The sequence below is a fragment of the Perca flavescens genome, chromosome 1 (assembly GCF_004354835.1).
Source record: "Perca flavescens isolate YP-PL-M2 chromosome 1, PFLA_1.0, whole genome shotgun sequence".
Taxonomy (NCBI): Eukaryota; Metazoa; Chordata; class Actinopteri; order Perciformes; family Percidae; genus Perca; species Perca flavescens.
Genome location: NC_041331.1, coordinates 43,357,086 through 43,377,349, shown reverse-complemented (window position 1 = coordinate 43,377,349; position 20,264 = coordinate 43,357,086). Strand labels below are relative to the sequence as shown.

General features: G+C 41.0%; 1 protein-coding gene and 3 pseudogenes across 1 annotated transcript in view; 3 read left to right on the top strand and 1 right to left on the bottom strand.

The window, feature by feature from the left end:
* The window catches only part of LOC114559547 (nuclear factor 7, brain-like), a 30,028-nt pseudogene extending 15,254 nt beyond the window's left edge, over window positions 1–14,774 (top strand).
* On the top strand, window positions 853–2,275 carry LOC114561731 (zinc-binding protein A33-like; annotated as a pseudogene).
* The window catches only part of LOC114557147 (WD repeat-containing protein 88-like), a 15,782-nt gene continuing 6,658 nt past the window's right edge, over window positions 11,141–20,264 (bottom strand). Inside the window, exons 6-11 of the mRNA XM_028580523.1 lie at window positions 17,695–17,824; window positions 16,632–16,816; window positions 12,640–12,722; window positions 12,230–12,298; window positions 12,043–12,141; window positions 11,141–11,303 (exon numbers count right to left, since the gene is read on the bottom strand). Coding sequence (XP_028436324.1) covers window positions 11,178–11,303; window positions 12,043–12,141; window positions 12,230–12,298; window positions 12,640–12,722; window positions 16,632–16,816; window positions 17,695–17,824 — 692 coding nt within the window. The 3' untranslated portion in view covers window positions 11,141–11,177. The remainder of the gene's footprint in view (window positions 11,304–12,042; window positions 12,142–12,229; window positions 12,299–12,639; window positions 12,723–16,631; window positions 16,817–17,694; window positions 17,825–20,264) is intronic.
* On the top strand, window positions 13,232–14,674 carry LOC114560233 (nuclear factor 7, brain-like; annotated as a pseudogene).

Sequence of the window (20,264 nt, the reverse complement as noted above, 5' to 3'; positions counted from 1 at the left end):
CTGTCAGCACTGATTGACACATCTGTCACCCAATCACTGTGGCCCTGTGACACAGGAAGAAAAAAAAAGCATTAAAGATGCCTTTTATTTCAGCAGAGAGAGAGAGAGAGAGAGTGTGTTTGTGTGTGTGTGTGTGTGTGTGTGTGTGTGTGTGTCTGTCTCACCCTCAGGATGAGAGTGTGTGTGTGTGTTTCTCTCTGTGTGTTTGTGTGTGTGTGTGTCTATGTGTCTGTGTGTGTGTGTGTGTGTCTCACCCTCAGGATGAGAGTCTGGCAGAGGGACGACATATCCCAGAGTGCAACAGTCCTGTCATAGGAGCCAGACACCAGCAGGCTGGCTGTGGAAACATGACAGGAAGATTTGTATTAGCCAAAAAACATAAAACAGAACTAAGAACTGGACTCTTTAGGTTTAGTGTGAGTCCGCCTGTTGAAATGTTCAGTCCTCTCTAGACTATAACTCTACATTTCTATTCTTTATTATGTGAATCAAAACAAACACTTTGTTACATGCTGCATATTTTGCTGTGTTTTTATTATGAATCTACTGCTGTGCCTACACAAGGAAAAATGTGTTTTTTTAATCGAGAGTAAAACATTCAACTCTGAATGATTGCCTCCATCTGCTGGTGACTAAATGACATCACAGCATTTCCTGGTGTTAATAATTCACCTGGTGAGAGGAAAGTGAAAATGAAAGTAGATTTTGACATTGTTGAACAGAGCTGAGACGCCATTACAGGGTGTGAGATCTCTGCTGGAAAACACACGACGGGAAAAATTTGAAGCAGTCAAGAGAAGGGACAGGAACTCTGTGAGTCTTGTTTTGAGAGACATTTAGATACAAAGACAGATGGCTGAGAAAACTGCTCTTGTTGAAAATGTCCTGAACTGCCATGTGTGTTCAGAGACTTTCAGAGATCCTGTGTCTCTGAGCTGCAACCACAGCTTCTGTTCAAGCTGCCTGCACACATTCTGGGAACAAGCTAACAACAAAAACTGTCCCATTTGTAAAACAAAGTCCTTAACGGATGAACCAGCAGTGAGCGTTGATAACTTTTCTGGGAGACAGAAATCTGGATCATCTGAGACAGAAAAAGGAGAGAAGAAGGTGGAGGTGGTGTGTGATAAACATCCAGAAGTCCCTTATTGGTTCTGTAAGGATGAAGATAGAGTTGTGTGTCCTGTCTGTGAGTTTTCTCCACCACGGTCACACGGTGGTTCCTGTAGAACAAGCAGTCAGAGATCTGAAGGAGCAGCTGAAACCTGACTTACAGTCTCTGCAGGACAAGAGAGACAAACACAGGCGAGTTGAGGAAACATACGATGAAATAAATCAACACTCCAAGAAGCAGCTGCTGTCTACAGAGAGTCAGATCAGAGCCGAGTTCAACAAGCTGCACCAGTTCCTGAAAGAGGAAGAGGAGTCCAGACTGGCAGCTCTGAGGGACGAAGAGCAGCAGAGGGGGAAGACTGTCAGCAGAGAGATGAAGAGGATTGAGGAGCAGATCTCCTCTCTGTCAGACAGCATCTCTGCTGTGGAAGCAGACCTGCAGAAAGACAGCGTGGCGTTCCTCAGCAGTTATAAAGCCTCTCAGAGCAGAGCCAGAGTCCAGTGCTCGCTGTCAGATCCACAGCTGCTCTCAGGAGCACTGACAGATGTGGCCAAACATCTGGGCAACCTGTCCTTCAGAGTCTGGGCGAAGATGAAGGACATGGTCCACTTCTGCCCGTCATTCTGGACCCAAACACTGCATACCCCCTCTCTATCTGTCTGATGATCTGACCCAGTGTGAGACGTGGAGACACAAAGCAGAAGCTTCCAGACAATCCAGAGAGACACAGCAGGTATGCCTCTGTTCTGGGCTCTGGTGGTTTCAGCTCAGGGAAACACAGCTGGGAGGTGGAGGTGGGAGATTATCCTGACTGGAATCTGGGTTTAGCCAAAGAGTCAGCTGACAGGAAGGGAGAAAGATATGTTTCACCAGAATATGGAAACTGGTGTTTAGTACATCACAGTGGAAAATACACTAATGGATCTGGTGAGAGTGTCACAGTGAAGAAGAGTCTCCAGAGGATCAGAGTCCAGCTGGACTATGAGGGGGGGGAGGTGTCCTTCTATGACTCTGAAGACATGACTCACATCTACACTCACAGAGACACTTTCACTGAGAAACTCTTCCCTTATTTCAATATTGGACAGGCTGGTGATGCTACAACTGCAGAAATCAAACTCTGTCCAGCTGAGATTGCTCTGTGAGGTTCAGAGAACTACAACTAAAGATCAAACTAAGGAGAATAAAAAATAAAGATAAGCATGTTTCTAACAAATGTTGTACCCGGCCCAAGTGTCTTTGCTAGTTTAAGACTGACAGTTGTTTCCAAGTGTGTTTCCGTCCAGTGCACGCTTTGTTTAAATAACAAATGCACCTGGGCGTGCTGGTCTTACAGGGGAGGTGTGTTCAGGTGCATTCTGGGTGTGCTGGTCTTACAGGGAGGTGTGTTCAGGTGCATTCTGGGCGTGCTGGTCTTACAGGGAGGTGTATTCAGGTGCATTCTGGGCTTGCTGGTCTTACAGAGAGATTTGGGTGTGCTGGTTTTACAGGAGGTGTGTTTAGGTGCATTCTGGGAGAATTGCTATCTTGAGGCAGTGGGAAGTGATTGCACCATTGACCAACAAAAACCTGGTCTAAAGTCAATTCGCAGCATTTCATTGTTATTTTAACAGATCATTATTAAAAATGTTCCTAGGCTCGTGCACAGCGCACACACACTATGCTTGTTACACACACAGGGACACACACTATGCTTGTTGAATACATAGGGACGCACAGCAGCACACACACATGCAGAAGATTACAAATAAAAATATTACGGTTGCAAATTCTCCATCATAATAGCAATGCTCAATGTACAAACACGCCTGGCTTTTAAAGGGAATGGGAGATTATCTCTGATTGGTTTATTGCATGTTAAGCCCAAAACACACCTATGATTAATGAGGGCACTAAGTACAACCCTTTAGAACTCTTCTTTTCCGTGCACTTAGATAGTTAAAACAGGGCCCTCTGAGTTTAATTTAGATTTTTTGGGGGCTGATACAGCATCCAGTTAGTTCTTTTTAATGAAAATGTAGAGATCCAGGTTAGAAGAAGGATTAAGATTTGATGTGTTTTAGTAAATGACCTGATGATAAGCATTGCTTGGTTGTTGTTTGATACATAAAATATTTCCAAAGCCCAGAATGAGAAAAATATAGCTGAGCTGCTTTTGGTGTAAATGTGCTGCAAGAACTGGGATTTTAATTGAAAATATCTTTATTTTAAATGAGTACAAAGCTTAAATGCTATTATTAGACCCAAACAGAATCTGCAGGGTTTAGTTGTTGTTGTTTTGATCCAGAATGAAAATCTGCAGAATGTAGCCGACTGGTTTTCAGCTTTGGGTGGAGATTTGTTAATATTCTGAGTTTAATTTAGATTTTACACATAAGAAGCTGAGTCCAGACTAGTCTAATGATAGACAGACAGATTATTTGAAGAGGATGGAGGAATGAAGGGCTGCCGTCTATCCAGGAGTGGGCTTGTGAGATGATAGGGTGGGGGTGTTTGAAAAGATGTCATTTAAACTGTTTGCCAGATTGGATGTTTCTACTAGAAAAGGAGAAAGTAGCTGAACTTTCTGAAGGCTCCTAAGAAGCTTTGTGCTGGGGAGAGACGGGTATGATGGGCTGATGATGATGTCATTTATACATATGTTTATGTGGTTTAGTTGACTGGTTGTCAAGCTGTCATAGAAATTAATTTACAATTAATTTAAAAACACTTCTATAGAAATACTGTAATGGCAAAATTACATTTAAGCATGATTCTTTATATTTTTGTGTTATTTCTGCTTCAGTTTCCTCTCACAATGCTTAAAGTGAGTTTACCTCATTCTCACATTTTTATTCTGATTCTCACTAAACTAAGTGGGAACCATAAAGTTTGGAACATAATGTGAGCACTGTTTGTCTGAACAGATAGGGGCTACAAGGTCACCCTAAAACTACCTCTCGGTACATTCATTTTGTCCCCTTACAATTGAGATAAACAGCTCCATGATGTCTCTTGTGCTTCAGATTGTCTATTATGTCTAAAGTTGCCTATAAGAAATGGAGAGTCATGTTTAGACTAGAACATGTGTGGTAATCACTCCCATTTCTTTTTCTGTATTGGCTCAGTGTACTTGTTCACTCGTTGAAGAGACATTTTCCACACTGAGCTGTTGTGCCCTTTGTGAAACCTGTGTTACTCCTATATTTGCAAATATATAATAAAATACAAAAAAAGAACTTGGTTTAGTCTCCAACTGTCTTTATTTGTTTCACTGTTTAACTTCCCAAAAACTACTCCTGCTGCAAAGGAACTTCCATAACAATTTGGCGACCACGAAGGGACAGTGGGAAAACAGAGGAGAACTCCGTGGGTCGCTGATGACTTGCTATCCAGGGATCAAAGATCGCCTGCCTCTACCTCACCTAAAAACCCTTCAGAGAGAGAGGACCAGAACCAAGGAGGACTCTGACTGATTCCACACTGATCTTAAAGGAAGCAATTTCGAGCAGCAGGGGTGAGATCAAAATTAAATGAATTAATTTGAAAGTGATTTGAATTGGCTAATGAATAATTCAGAAACAAATGCTGACCTTTGAAACGGAGTAGATTGATAACCTTTTGGGGTTTTTGTATAACGATTTGGGTAATTACATTCATGATCATTCTAGTGGTATTTCTGGACAAATAACGGGCATATTTATTATGAGTATTTCTCCAACACGGGTGTGACATTAGATTTTAGGATAAAATCTAAAGGTAAACTGTCGGCGAACTGTTTGGACTTGTGCACATGCCGAAAATAAACTTGGGCCTATAGCGACGGCTATTTGTAAAGGTTAAGAAGTACTTCCCCCATTTGGTTATAGGGAATAAAGGTTCAAAGTCACATTCACTCGGGACCCGTGGTATACGAGATGATAAAGAAATATGGTTCAGAATGTATAGAATGTTTAACGTATTGGTCAACAAATTTTGGGTTTCCAAAAGTACAGGAAAAACAAAGAATGTTTTAACATATGGGTAAAAGAGGTAGTGATTCAGGGAAAGAATGCAAAAACAGACATAAGCTACACCAATGACCTCCTCATCAGTTCTATACAAACCAGAGCTGGAAAAATGGAGGGACAAAGAGGACACAGACTCAACTCTCGGACAGGACCGCCAGCATCCGTCACACCTGCATCGGGTGAGAAAACCATGTTTGAAGTGTTTGTCTGCATGTTACAACAAGCTGGTGGGCAACATATGGAGCGCGGACCCGAAAAGGGCTGCGTCCACGAAGGGCGTGGTCGAGCCAGAGGAGGCCCCAGACACGGCAGACGAGGCCGAGGTGGGTACCGTGGACTAAATGATGAGCCCTACAACCCAGACAGGTGTTTGTACTGCAAGGACTTTGGACACTGGGTATGTAACTGCCCGAAGAAAAAGCACCAAAAAAAAACAACACTTGTCCCTCTGATTGACTGAGTCCAAAAGCTGATGAGGAAGGTAGTGCTACCACACACACTCGCTTCATGCAATGAAGAAATGCTTTGCACTAATACACTGTTTTATTACTTTTTATTTTTATTATTTATTATTTACTATTTTATTTTATTACTGGAAATATGTGCCTATTACATATGTTTATTTCTATTTATGCAATTATGGAAGCTCCATTGAGCTCCCTGATCCATGGTAAGGGTCTCAGTTCACATCAAACAATCTCTTGGATGCCCAAAGCTGATTAAGCGTTCGTGAATATGAAACTGGCTCTGCAGTTTTCCCCGACGCTGGGACTGCCAGATCCCTAAAAACAGTTTATGCAGACCATTGACAAGCACAAGAGCTGCATGACCTCTGTGTTGCTGCAACACCACGGCGACAAACTCCGTCCAGTTGCAAATTTCTCTGCTGAACTCGATTCTTCCGCTGAGGAAGCATTAAATACGTCCTGTTCCACATTCTGTGTCACACATTTTGTGGGAACAGAATGGAAAAACTATTTATCTGTGGCCAGGTACCTTAGATATTACTACTCTGCTAGATTGCCAAATGTCACTCTAACAGATGCACTGTTCTTAACCCTGATTTTTCTTCTCCACACATCAGATGACAGAGAGGAACAATTGTTGCAGAGCTACAGGTAGTCTGAACACCACGACCTGACCTTTCTGACACACCTCTCACTAACCCTAATTTCATTTTTTAGGTTAACAGTTCTTCTTCCAGAGACTCTAGCACTGGCCTGAACCGTGTGGGCTTCTCTGTTGTACCAGATTCTGATACTATCTGATCTGGACCTCTGCCATCTCATCTCTCAGCACAAGTAGTAGAGTTCATGTGTAAAAAGGGGGAATGATTAGTATTATGGAAATACAATTGAGGGAAAAACAATTGTTTCACAATCATGAAACAACATTGGTTCACAAATGATTTTTTTGGGATCAAGACTACTGTAAGGCATGTGTCATGTCAAAACATACAGCCAGTGTAGTAGCCAATGCCCTACTCACTGAAATAATTCCAAAATGGAGAATTCCAACCAAAATCTAAAGTATAGTGGTTTGCATTCAAAATGCAACATGCCTACATTTGACAAAAGCTCTGCTTATTGTACTGATGTATATGAGAATGTGCACGTGCAAGCGACTTAACCTGTCACCCTTTGAAATTTTATTTACAGCACCTCCACACATTGGACTTGAGCAAAGAGGACACCCACCACACACACCATTGTGTGAGGACCAACTGGTAACGTATCTCACTGCAAAAAGACACCTATTCCTGATGACATCTAACAACCACAACGACAGTAGGAGACACTCAGTGAGGTGATTGGTAACCCCTCACTGTAGACTAGGCTTACAGAGCAGCAAGGCCATAGCAAATCACACACACCCAGAGATAAGAGAAAACCAGGATTTGTGCATGTGGAATTTAGGTTCAGCGATGATTTTGATACACATTTTTGTTATAAATCATATAATGTGATATGTTCCCATATCAGGTAACAAATTGGATAAATATACTTCAAATTAGAAGTACTTAGGTTTGCTCTCCTAGGTCTAAAAACTTTTATTTATAATGATTTTTAGAACTGCCAGACAGCAATTAGTATTACTTTGCGTTGCAAACTAAAGACAATAATATAATAAACAACATATATTTGTTTAATTCGTCTTAGTTTATTGGTTATATTGAAACCAATAAACGTTGATATGGGAGTTTTTGAGTTGCTATATCACAAAAATTGTTGAAAACTAAATTATTGATATTGAAAACATATTTTGGTGATTTCTTTTTCTTTTAAAGAAATTATTATTTAACTTTTTGTTGCTTTTATACAGGGTTTTGCTGTGTAAACTAGGACACAGTGTTAATGTCTAAAGCCTTAAACAGATTATTTATATATGCTGCGTTTTTGAGTCATGAGTTTTCATGCCTCATATAGGAGGGACATAGTAGCAATAATAAATAAAGTGTTCGCATCATTTAGATTTTAAAACTCCTCTAAAGAAATATTTTTTTTTTTTTTTTTATTGACTTGCACTATTTGCAAAAACACAACCCTTAACATAGTCTGAGGCCTAAAAGAGAACAATTTCAAACCAGTGTTTCCTTTTCAGCACAATTTGTATGGATGTTATTGAGTTAAACCAGCATGAGGGAAAGAAATGCTGTTTCATAATTATTGATATTCACTAAAATTAGTAGAATTTTTTTCTAAAAGTGATAATATTAATAAAAGAACAAATAATTAGAGGGAATGCCGATTCAGCAGCACTGCAACTATTGTTATTCTATTCGGCCATTTTTATTATTCCGTACATTTTTTGGCTCTCCGTAACTTTTGCATATGTTCAGCTATTAAAACCATTCAACTTTTAAAATGTTCAGCTCTTTCAGCTAATGATGGGACTTCTTCAAGTTATTTTCTTCTATGTATACTTAACTATACTATTTCTATTTATACTTTACTATACTATTTAAAATATTAAACTTTTTAAGACATTTTTTAACATTGAAGTCAATGAGAGCGGGCTTAAAATCCTTCAAATCCTCTTCTGCTTCAAAATGTATCTCCTTCTACATTCTTTCACCTATAGACATGATTCAAACTTTAAACTGTTCACAAAATATTCATATTCAATATTCAATAAGTATGTATTTTCATGATACTTTTTCACTTAGGTAATATTTTTCATGAAATATTGCTGGTAACAGAAAATGTTTACAGTTTGGAATCAGTACTTTTACTTACTTTGTCCACTATAACTGTCTGTATGAATTGACTAACCCTAATGTAATAATATCTTTGAATCAATGATGACATAGATCATACTTAGGAAAGCATTATGTTTGAATGCAAAATGGAGAAAGGGACTTCACACAAACACACACACACAGCATTTCACTATCTTTGTGGGGACCTGCCATAGACATAATGTATTTCCTAGCCCCTTACCCAACCTTAAAGTGATGGTTCAGAGTAATTTACCCTAGGGTCCTTTGCACCATGACCTTGAGCCAAACAGAAGCTTGTTTCACCTGGTTCTAACATTGGGAGAGTTAGCGTAGAGTAGCGTTATCAGCTGAATAGCTTAGCGCAGGGGCTAATGGACCCACGTTTGTATCTGGTAAATGACCCCACTAATAATGCCCGAAATGATACCAAACATCTACAGTAGTACATGTAGGTTATGTACTCATAAAACGATGGATTGGAAACTTTGTAAGTACACCAGAAGTTTATGAACACTTGCCTGCTGGCTTCTGCTCTCTGCTGTTGTTGCTGCTGCCGGCAGTAAGACGAGTGCTTAGGGACGGTCTACAAATTACATTATTTTTTTTAAACTAAGTGCTGTAGTATAACTAGCAGGAGAAAAGTAATAACTGAGATACGTTTGGATACATTACCTTATTTAATCATTAAATTAATAAATATTTTTGTTGTATCTCTTTTCGGTGTAGTAATTTGTAGACGGCCCTAAGCACTCGTCTAACTGCACGTAGCAGCAGCAGCAGCAGAAGCAACAGAGAGCAGAAGAGAGCAGGCAAGTGTTCATAAACTTCTGGTGTACTTACAAACTTTCCAATCCATCGTTTTATGAGTACATAACCTATTTGTACTAGTATAGAAGTTTGGTATCATTTCGGGCATTATTAGTGGAGTCATTTACGAGATACAAACGTGGGTCCATTAGCCCCTGCGCTAATAAGCTATTCAGCTGATAACGCTACTCTAACTCTCCTAATGTTAGACCCAGGTGAAAAAAGCTTCTGGGGGGGGAGTTTGGCTCGAGTTCATGGTGCAAAGGACCCTAGGGTGAAATTACTCCGAACCATCACTTTAACCATCACAACTAAATGTCTCACCTCAACCCTTAACCTCACCCCAACCATAACCTAATTCTAACCCTAAAACCAAGTCTTAACCCTCAAACTGCCCTTTAAAGTTGTGGGGTCCAGCATTTTGGCACCACAAAGCTATCTGGACCCCACAAGTAAAGTGTATTCCCGGTAATTGGACCCCACGAATGTAGTTAAACGAGAACACACACACAAATAGTGCGTTTCACTATCTTTGTGGGGACCCACCATTGACATAATGCATTCCCTAGCCCCCTTACCCTAACCTTAACCATCACAACTAAATGCCTAACCTTAACCCTTACCCTCCATCCTGGGCGCTGCATTTTAACCCAAATCTAAACTAATTCTAACCCTAACCTTAAAACCAAGTCTTGTCAACCCTTTACAGTTGTAGGGTCCAGCATTTTGGCACCACAAAGCTATCCGGAGCCCACAAGTATAGTGTATTCCCGGTTTTCGGTCCCACGAATGTAGTTAAACAAGAACACACAATGTAGTTAAACGAGAACACACACACACACACACACACACACACACAGACAGACAGACAGACAGACAGACAGACAGACAGACAGACAGACACACACACACACACACACACACACACACACACACACACTTGCCAGAAGAACAAAACGAGACAGTGGAAAAGACTAGTTTCCTTCTGTGTGTCACGCGCTAGTGGACGAACCTCTGACACCAGAAGAACATGGAAGAAGCTACAAGCAATATATATTCTAAATTGTAACAGTAATTTTGTTAACTGTGATTATTTTGTAATCAAAAGAGTGGAATGTAATGGAAAATTACATTTAAGCATGACTTTTTATATATTCTTGTCTTGATTCTAACTTTCTGACTCTCACAAACTAAGTGGGAGCCACAAAGTCTGGAACACAGTGAAGCACTGTTTAGCCTTCTGTGTTTAGCCTTCTGTTATTAGCCGACAAGGTCTATCGTAAAACTATCATAACCTATGTACTCTCAGACACATTTCGCTCTCCATAGCAACTGAGATAAGCAGGTGTTTTGGCTTCGTTTTCAAACAGGAGCAAAGGGAAAGTTGTAAAGAGATTTCATACTGTTTGTTGTTGCTAAAAATATCAGGAGGAGGGCTGTCTCTGAATGCCTTATCATATATAACCGTGGACTCAACTTTAGCTCACTTGAAGACACTTTCCCACATGCTTTTGTACCTGGGAAACTGTCTTCCTATACTCAAAGACCACACTTTGGTTTCATTCTCAAATAGTCTTATTAGTTTCACTTTGACCTTTTTGAAATACACCCGGCTGCTAACAAGAAAAGTTTCCACCACAATTTCTATATCAGAGATTTGGGGTTTCTATCAACCAAAATGTCCCAAAAAAAAAACTAACGTGTGATGGTTCCCTACAACACTCTTTACAAGTTAAATAAATGATCAGTTCACTACTTTAATTGAATTTGGGTGTTTTTATTCAATTTTAGAGCATTTGAAAAAATAAATTGATAAAAGAACGTTGAAAAAAGTGACAAAAAACAACAAAAATGCCCAAAAAAGTGCAGAAGAAAAGTAACAAAAACTAAAACATCGGGAAAAGGGAAAAAAAATACTGTACAATGTGGAAACACAGAGACAGTAAGGTACTCTGAAGGTGAGGAGTGGTTATAAACCATCTTCGGTTCCTACCGGCTGCTGCTGCTGCGTGGTTGACCTCTGACCTCTGACGTCTGGGACAGGAAGTCACATGAGTGGCGGCGGCTGCGGTCGGTACCTTGAGGGCGATTTGAGTCGACAAAAGACGCAGCGAGTCAGCAGCTCGGAGGTCTGCAGCCTGGACACTGGGAAGGTCTTTCTACACTCCTCACACTGGAGACACACAACAAGACACTGGGAAGGCCTTTCTGTCTTTCCCTCTTTCTCTCTTTCCTTCTTTCTCTCTTTCCTTCTTTCTGTCTTTCCATCTTTCTTTCCGTCTTTCATCTATCTTTCCTTCTTTCCCTCTTTCCTTCTTTCCCTCTTTCCTTCTGTCTTTCCTTCTTTCCCTCTTCCCTTCTTTCTGTCTTTCCCTCTTTCTTTCTGTCTTTCCTTCTTTGCGTCTTTCTGTCTTTCCTTCTTTCTGTCTCTTTCCTTCTTTCTGTATTTCTCTCTTTCTGTCTCTTTCCTTCTTTCTGTATTTCCTTCTTTCTTTCTGTCTCTCGTTCTTTCATTCTTTGTCTTTCCTTCTGTCTTTCTCTCTTTCCTTCTTTATTTTTCTCGTTCTTTTTTTCTTTCTGTCTTTCCCTCTTTCTGTCTTTCCCTCTTTCTTTCCTTCCTTCCTTTCTCTCTGTGTCTCCTCCCATTGTAGTGTGTGTAAAGGATCAACCAGTTGTGTGTTTAATGGTCTCATCATCTCAGCTGACTTGTAGCTGTTATATTGTCGGCTAGTTTACTTTAGAATCAAACATCAGATTTTATAAACTACACGTGTTTAGGGATTGGTTTAAAGAAATGCAAACAACCCAGAGAGTTTTTGTTCTCCTATCCCAGAATGCATCTGTGGTGCAGCCAGACAATGCAAGACTACATTTCAACAGCAGAACAACAAAGGATGGCTTGTGTTGTTCACCTTGAGGATGTGGATTCCTGTTCCTTGTGTCCTCCTCTTCTCCAGGACTTGTGGGATTTCCTCCATGTTCTCCATGTTCCATAACCTCACCGTCCTGTCCTACAGAGACACAGGACACTCAGCGGCTCATGTTATAATGCTTCCACATCAGCTCAGTTCAGTGGGAGAGACTAGAGAGGATTTATACCTTGGAGGCAGAGACCACCAACTTCCTGTCAGCACTGATTGACACATCTGTCACCCAATCACTGTGGCCCTGTGATACAGGAAGACAAAAAGCATTAAAGATGCCTTTTATTTCAGCAGAGAGAGAGAGTCTGTGTGTGTGTGTGTGTGTGTGTGTGTCTGTCTGTCTCACCCTCAGGATGAAAGTATGTGTCAGGGTGTGTGTGTTTGTGTGTTTGTGTATATGTGTGTCTGTCTGTGTGTGTGTGTGTGTGTTTGTCTGTGTGTGTAGTGTGTGTGTATTTGTGTGTGTGTGTCTCTCTGTGTGTGTGTGTGTGTGTAGTGTGTGTCTGTCTGTCTGTGTGTGTGTGTAGTGTGTGTCTGTGTGTGTGTGTCTCTGTGTGTGTGTGTGTGTCTGTCTGTTTGGCTCACCCTCAGGATGAGAGTCTGGCAGAGGGACGACATATCCCAGAGTGCAACAGTCCTGTCATAGGAGCCAGACACCAGCAGGCTGGCTGTGGAAACATAACAGGAAGATTTTTATTAGCCAAAAAACATAAAACAGAACTAAGAGTCAGCCTGTTGAAATGTTCAGTCCTCTGTAGACTAGAACTCTACACTCCTCTACTTGTTTGAATTAACATTTCTATTCTTTATTTAGTGAGTCAAAACATAGCTTTCTTACAGGCTGCATATTTTGCTTTGTTTTTATTATGAATCTACTGCTGTGCCTACAAAAGGAAAATGTGTTTATAATCAAGAGGAAAACATTCAACTCTGAAAGTCTGCCTCCATCTGCTGGTGACTAAATGACATCACAGCATTTCCTGCTGTTAATAATCACCTGGTGACAGGTGAGTGAAAATGAAAGTAGATTTTAACATTACTGAACAGAGCTGAGACACCATTACAGGGTGAGAGATCTCTGCTGGAAAACACACGACGGGAAGATTTGAAGCAGTCAAGAGAAGGGACAGGAACTCGGTGAGTCTTGTTTTTGAGAGACATTTAGATACAAAGACAGATGGCTGAAAAAACTGCTCTTGTTGAAAATGTCCTGAACTGCCATGTGTGTTCAGAGACTTTCAGAGATCCTGTGTCTCTGGGCTGCCACCACAGCTTCTGTTCAAGCTGCCTGCACACATTCTGGGAACAAGCTAACAACAAAACCTGTCCCATTTGTAAAAGAAAAACCTCAAAAGAGTTTGGGGTGAACTTTGCATTAAAGGACCTGGCTGACAACTTTGCTGGGAGACAGAAATCTGGATCATCTGAGAAAGAAAAAGGAGAGAAGAAGGTGGAGGTGGTGTGTAGTAAACACAAAGAAGAGCCTAAATTGTTCTGTAAGGATGAAGATAGAGCTGTGTGTCCTGTCTGTGAGTTTTCTCTCCACCACGGTCACACGGTGGTTCCTGTAGAACAAGCAGTCAGAGATCTGAAGGAGCAGCTGAAATCTGACTTACAGTCTCTGCAGGACAAGAGAGACAAACACAGACGAGTGGAGGAAACATACGATGAAATAAATCAACACTCCAAGAAGCAGCTGCTGTCTACAGAGAGGCAGATCAGAGCCGAGTTCAACAAGCTGCACCAGTTCCTGAAAGAGGAAGAGGAGTCCAGACTGGCAGCTCTGAGGGAGGAAGAGGAGCAGAGGGGAAGACTGTCAGCAGAGAGATGAAGAGGATTCAGGAGCAGATCTCCTCTCTGTCAGACAGCATCTCTGCTGTGGAAGCAGACCTGCAGAAAGACAGCGTGGCGTTCCTCAGCAGTTATAAAGCCTCTCAGAGCAGAGCCAGAGTCCAGTGCTCGCTGTCAGATCCACAGCTGCTCTCAGGAGCTCTGACAGATGTGGCCAAACATCTGGGCAACCTGTCCTTCAGAGTCTGGGAGAAGATGAAGGACAAGGTCCACTTCTGTCCCCTCATTCTGGACCCAAACACTGCAAACCCCCTCTCTATCTGTCTGATGATCTGACCAGTGTGAGACGTGGAGACACAAAGCAGAAGCTTCCAGACAATCCAGAGAGACACAGCAGGTATGCCAATGTTCTGGGCTCTGAGGGTTTCAGCTCAGGGAAACACAGCTGGGAGGTGGAGGTGGGAGATCATCCTGTCTGGAGGGTGGGTTTAGTCAAAGAGTCAGCTGACAGGAAGGGAGAAAGCTGTGCTTCACCAAAATATGGAAACTGGTGTTTATTACATCGCAGTGGAGAATACACTGATGGATGTGGTAAGAGAGTCACAGTGAAGAAGAGTCTCCAGAGGATCAGAGTCCAGCTGGACTATGAGGGGGGGGAGGTGTCCTTCTACAACTCTGAAGACAAGACTCACATCTACACTCTCAGAGACACTTTCACTGAGAAACTCTTCCCTTATTTCAGTATCGGATCGGCTGGTGATGCTAAAACTGCAGAAATCAAAATCTGTCCAGCTGAGATTTCTCTGTGAGGTTAAGATGGGCTGATGATGATGATGTCATTTATACATATGTTTATTTGGTTTATTTTCTATTTTGTTGAATGATCTGGAATATTGTAGTTGCTGTGTGTGTGTGTGTGTGTGTGTGTGTGTGTGTCTTTGTGTGCGTGTGTGTGTGTGTGTGTGTGTGTGTGTGTCTTTGTGTGCGTGTGTGTGTGTGTGTGTGTGTGTGTGTGTGTCTCTGTGTGTGTGTGTGTGTGTATGTGTGCGTGTGTGTGTGTGTGTGTGTGTGTGTGTGTGTGTGTGTGTGTGTGTGTCTGTGTGTGTGTGTGTGTGTGTGTGTGTGTCTGGGTGGTGATGATTATGGAAGGGGGAGTTTTCATGGTGTTTCTGATTTGTTATTTTGATATTGTTTACCTAATAAACTGGCAACATTCCCAGAATGCATCACTCTTAAAGTGAATGAGCCTAAATGTTTGGGAGGGGGCCCAGAGTAGACTCTTAAATGACAGAAAGGGGAGAGAGTGGAGAGAACATTTGAAATGTGCATTTACTTCCTTTATTTGAACTTGTCTCTCAATCCTCATATGATCTATTTTACTGGCTTTAATAGGATTTATTTTGATCAACAACTGTTTGGTTTGGACTTAGTATTGTTATGTATTTGTAGCTCTGATTAGCAGAACTATTTTTGCTCCTATTAGTAATATCAGTGTAGACATGTTAAGGTTTGGGTATGACTGTTGATGGTAATTGTTGATTTTGTTTAGATTTGCATAATTGTAATTATATAAGTGATTATTGGTGGGGTTTTTTTATTGATGAGGATAAATGTTCTACTGTCAGTTTAATATTCATTTAAGAAAAAGATTCAATGTTTTATGATAATAAAGAGGCATGGTTTACTTTATAGGCTGCTTACCTGTTACTACACACACACACACACACACACACACACACACACACACACACACACACACACACACACACACACACACACACACACAGACAGACAGAAAGATGTATCCTGGGATTCATAAAACATATTTTTCAAAAGACGTAACTCGCACATAATTGCTACAGCTCTACTAACACTCATAAGATTTTTGTTGACTAATTGATTAGTTGATTTACATGGAGTCTAGTGGGTTTAACGAACACAGTTTGCGGGTGTTTCTATGTTTTAATAAAGGATCTTACTCTTTCTAAGTGTCTGACAACATTATGGGATGGATCCCTACAGAGATAGACCTTTTAGTTAAAGAGTAAGATCCTTTTAGTTTAACATGAAACAGCCCCGAAATCACCATCACCAAACTCCACCAGACTCCATGTAAATAATCAGGACTTTTAGCGTGTATAGAGTCAGCATATCTCCACCAGACTCCATGTAAATAATCAGGACCTTTAGCGTGTATAGAGCCAGCATATCTCCACCAGACTCCATCTAAATAATCAGGACTTTTAGCGTGTATAGAGCCAGCATATCTCCACCAGACTCCATGTAAATAATCAGGACTTTTAGCGTGTATAGAGCCAGCATATCTCCACCAGACTCCATGTAAATAATCAGGACTTTTAGCGTGTATAGAGCCAGCATATCTCCACCAGACTCCATGTAAATAATCAGGACTTTTAGCGTGTATAGAGCCAGCATATCTCCACCAGACTCCATGTAAATAATCAGGACTTTTAGCGTGTATAGAGCCAGCGTATTCTTACATGTAAATCAGTAAACTATGTGTTTGAGTTGTGATGGTTGAAAAGTGGAAAGACGACCCAAAATGGTTTTTCATGGTTTTATTTTGTTTCTGTCGACTTTGAATGAAGTGTATGTAACAATGCTAAAATGACTGTTTATTTACATGGAGTCTGGTGGGTTTAACACAGTTTGCGGATGTTTTTATGTTTAATAAAAGGACTTTACTCTTTGTAAGTGTATGACAACCTTATGAGAGACCTTGGAGAGACCTTTTTAAAACCTGTCTAAGACCTCCGAGGACTTACCGTCAGCAGAGAAGCTGCAGGAACTCACGCTGCCTTGGTGGCCTCTCTGCAGCGGCATCCCGCCCTGAGACCTGAACCCTCCGGCCTGCAGGTCCCACAGCTTTAAACTCTTATCCCACGATGCCGTGCACAGGAAGTACCCACTGGTGGTGAAGCAGCAGTCAGAGACCACGTTGCTGTGGTTACTGGGGGACAGGAAGAGACAAAACAACACAGGAAGACAGTAAAGACACAATTAAAAACTGTGAGGAGTGGTTGTTTGAATCGGTCTGAGTTCTAAGAGCATTTTCTCCATTTTTTACAAATCTTCTTAAAAGGAGAATTCCGGTGGATTTCAACCCGTAGCTCTGTGGTTTGTAAATGTGGAGAGCTGTCACTAGCGAGAAAAACGAAAATAATCGGTGCTGCCTACACCGTGTTATCCTCCTGCTAGCGTTAGCACCCAGGAGGCTGAAACAGGGCAGGTTTTAAACGTGCTTTTAGCCTCTTAACATGTTGGAGATGTCATTACAAGAGCCTACCCATGTGAAGGGATTCCTTCTGAGTGAACACAGTGAATCTGACTGCAGGAGATGGGAAAGAAATGCATCAAAGTTGTTCTAATTCAGCTCTGTTTAGTTCTGGTGTTGAGACGGCAGTAAGACGAGTTCTTAGGGATCGTCTACAAACTACAACACCAAAAAGAGATACAAAATACTTATTTTTAAAAGTAAGTGCTGTAGTACAACTAGTAGAAGACCAGTTATAATTGAGGTAAGTTTGGAGACACTCCCTTATTTAATCATTAAATTAATAAATATTTTTGTTGTATCTCTTTTCGGTGTTGTAGTTTGTAGACGGTCCCTAAGAACTCGTCATGCTGCCGTCTCAACACCAGAACTAAACAGAGCTGAATTAGAACAACTTTGATGCATTTCTTTAGTCAACTAAGATATTCTTTAGAGGAGGACAGCTCTAGTCTCCAGTGTGTATATGTGTGTGTGTGTGTGTGTGTGTGTGTGTGTGTGTGTGTGTGTGTGTGTGTGTGTGTGTGTGTGTGTGTGTGTGTGTGTGTGTGTCCTACCTGTCTATGTTGACGGTGGTTTTGTGAGCCAGCAGGTCCCACAGTTTGATGCTGCGGTCTGCAGACACCGAGGCCACGCGCTGGCTCTGGGGGTCGAAGCGACAGCGCGTGATGGTGGAGCGGTGATGATCTGCCAGAGGAAACACACCCACTCTCACTGTGTTACCATACCTGCAAACTCAGAAGGGCTGAAAAAGGTGACACATCACCCATCACCCCACAGAAGGAAAAAGGGAAATACAACATTTTCCGGGCTAAATAAAATGATATATATATATATATATATATATATATATATATATATATATATATATATATATATATATATATATATATATATATATATAATAGTTGATCTAAAAAATAAAAAAGGAGCCCAAAATGACAGTTGGCTTGTTTATTGCTAAGGCCACAGGCTCAAACTTTAAATGATTTATAAAAAATGCAATAACAACTAGAAAATTCAAGGAAATTTTGACAGTGTGCCTACTACTTGGTGCACATCCGAATAACACAAGCTAACAGTAAATCTGCTGTTTGACATGTCCTGTAAAGAGAGGACAATATGGCCTACAGTAAAGAGTCTCCATGACAGGAGGTGTGTGTGTCAAAGCTCCAATCTTCCATGGGTCAAACATGTCCATTTAATGATAATTATACCTCTGAAGTTTGTTCTGTAATTCCAAAATGTGGGTCTAAATGGCAATAATATTATCATTACAAGAAAGATGAAGGTCTGGCGAACACATTGATGTGGTTTTTCTGATTGTGGTGTCAAATATATGTGACACAGAGCAGGTAACAAACAGGGAACCATCTGCATCCTTCAGATATTTCTTTCCATTGTTTCTATCGGCAGTTGGTCAGAACAGAGCCAAAAGTTTAGGTCTGGTGGATTCCGTAGTTACATGTCTGCGACCGGCACAACATTTCCTACATTTTGACCAACCATGATGTATGAAGAGTGAAAACTGTAGGGGAGAGAGCAATTTGTTTGGAAAGATTTCAGAGAATCGTACTGCAGGTCCCCCCTCTGTCCTCCCCTCTGACTTTCAACGTTCTGTCCCCATAAACACACACACTGGGAAATCAGAAACAGTCTGGACGATACAAAACTGGACGATACATAAACTGTGATTTGGTAGAAACCATGCTTGATATACGAATGCCCATTCAGCCCAATAAAGGCCAAAGTCTTATCTTCGGTTTAAACCTTTAATTATTTTTTGACTACATTAACGTATGGTAATACAGTATGGCCCCAAAGAGGCGTTGTTTTGAGCGATGTTAAGTGATTTCCCGAAGACTTCCCATTAAAGTATTTGGGAAATTTCACTGCATTTTCTTTGCCGATATCGTGAATACCGTGTGGCAAATCTCTTAGAAAAGTCATAGCACACCATTCCCGGTCATTACACACGTTTTGATGTATTTGTGTGCATGTGTTGGCAACACTTCATGACTAGTAGTGGGACAAAAATGTGGCGGAATAAGTATGCAGGCTAATAGTCATTCTGCCAATTGCTGCTATTGCAGCACATCGGCACACTGAATAACTTATAACAATAACTTATTTCACCAGTAAATTCCTGTTAAACGACAAAAACAACCACTGGTTGGGAAAAGAGTATTTTACAACAACTTTGAATGCAGCATAAGGCTGGCGAGGCGAATTTCAAGTGAACGCAACATATGTGTTGTTTGTTGTTGGAATCCTCTAGTGAAATACAGACACACTTTTACACCATTTAGCTGTCAGCATTTTAACCGTGTTTACTCCAGCTGCTAGCTAACGGTAGGCTAACGTTACCTGCTGTTGAGTGTAGTGTTAACTAGCTAACGGTAGGCTAACGTTACCTGCTGTTGAGTGTAGTGTTAACTAGCTAACGGTAGGCTAACGTTACCTGCTGTTGAGTGTAGTGTTAACTAGCTAAGTGGATGACATTTGCCCATTCAAAACGGCGATTTTCGACAAGTTTGCAGGTATGTGTTACACAGTATCAGATTACTCATCTTACTGATTACTCTACTCAGAGGAAACTACTGGCTTATAGAGTAATCACACTACTCACCTTACTGTCATTATCTAGGTATTTTTTTGTGTACTTTGTATTTTAAAGTAGTTTCTAAAATCTGTAATTTGACTTTTATTTAAGTATGTTTAGTTTGAGGTACTTTGCTACTTTGCTTGTTGTATATATTTGTCTGTGTTTCTGTGTTTGTTCTTATTAATGATTATTATGTCTGTGTGTGTATGCACCAATCACGGAGGCAGATCCCACGTGGGGGAACTACGGAGGAAATAAACTCCTTTCTGACCTAGTTTTCCTCCAATGCTTTGGCAAAAGTATCAACAAGTGGGGTCATTTACGAGATACAAACGTGGGTCCATTAGCCCCTGCGCTAAGCTATTCAGCTGATAACGCTACTCTACGCTAACTCTCCCAATGTTAGACCCAGGTGAAAAAAGCTTCTGGGGCGGTGTTTGGCTCGAGGTCATGGTGCAAAGGACCCTAGGGTGAAATTACTCCGAACCATCACTTTAAGCAAATGTTCCGCAAAGTAATAGT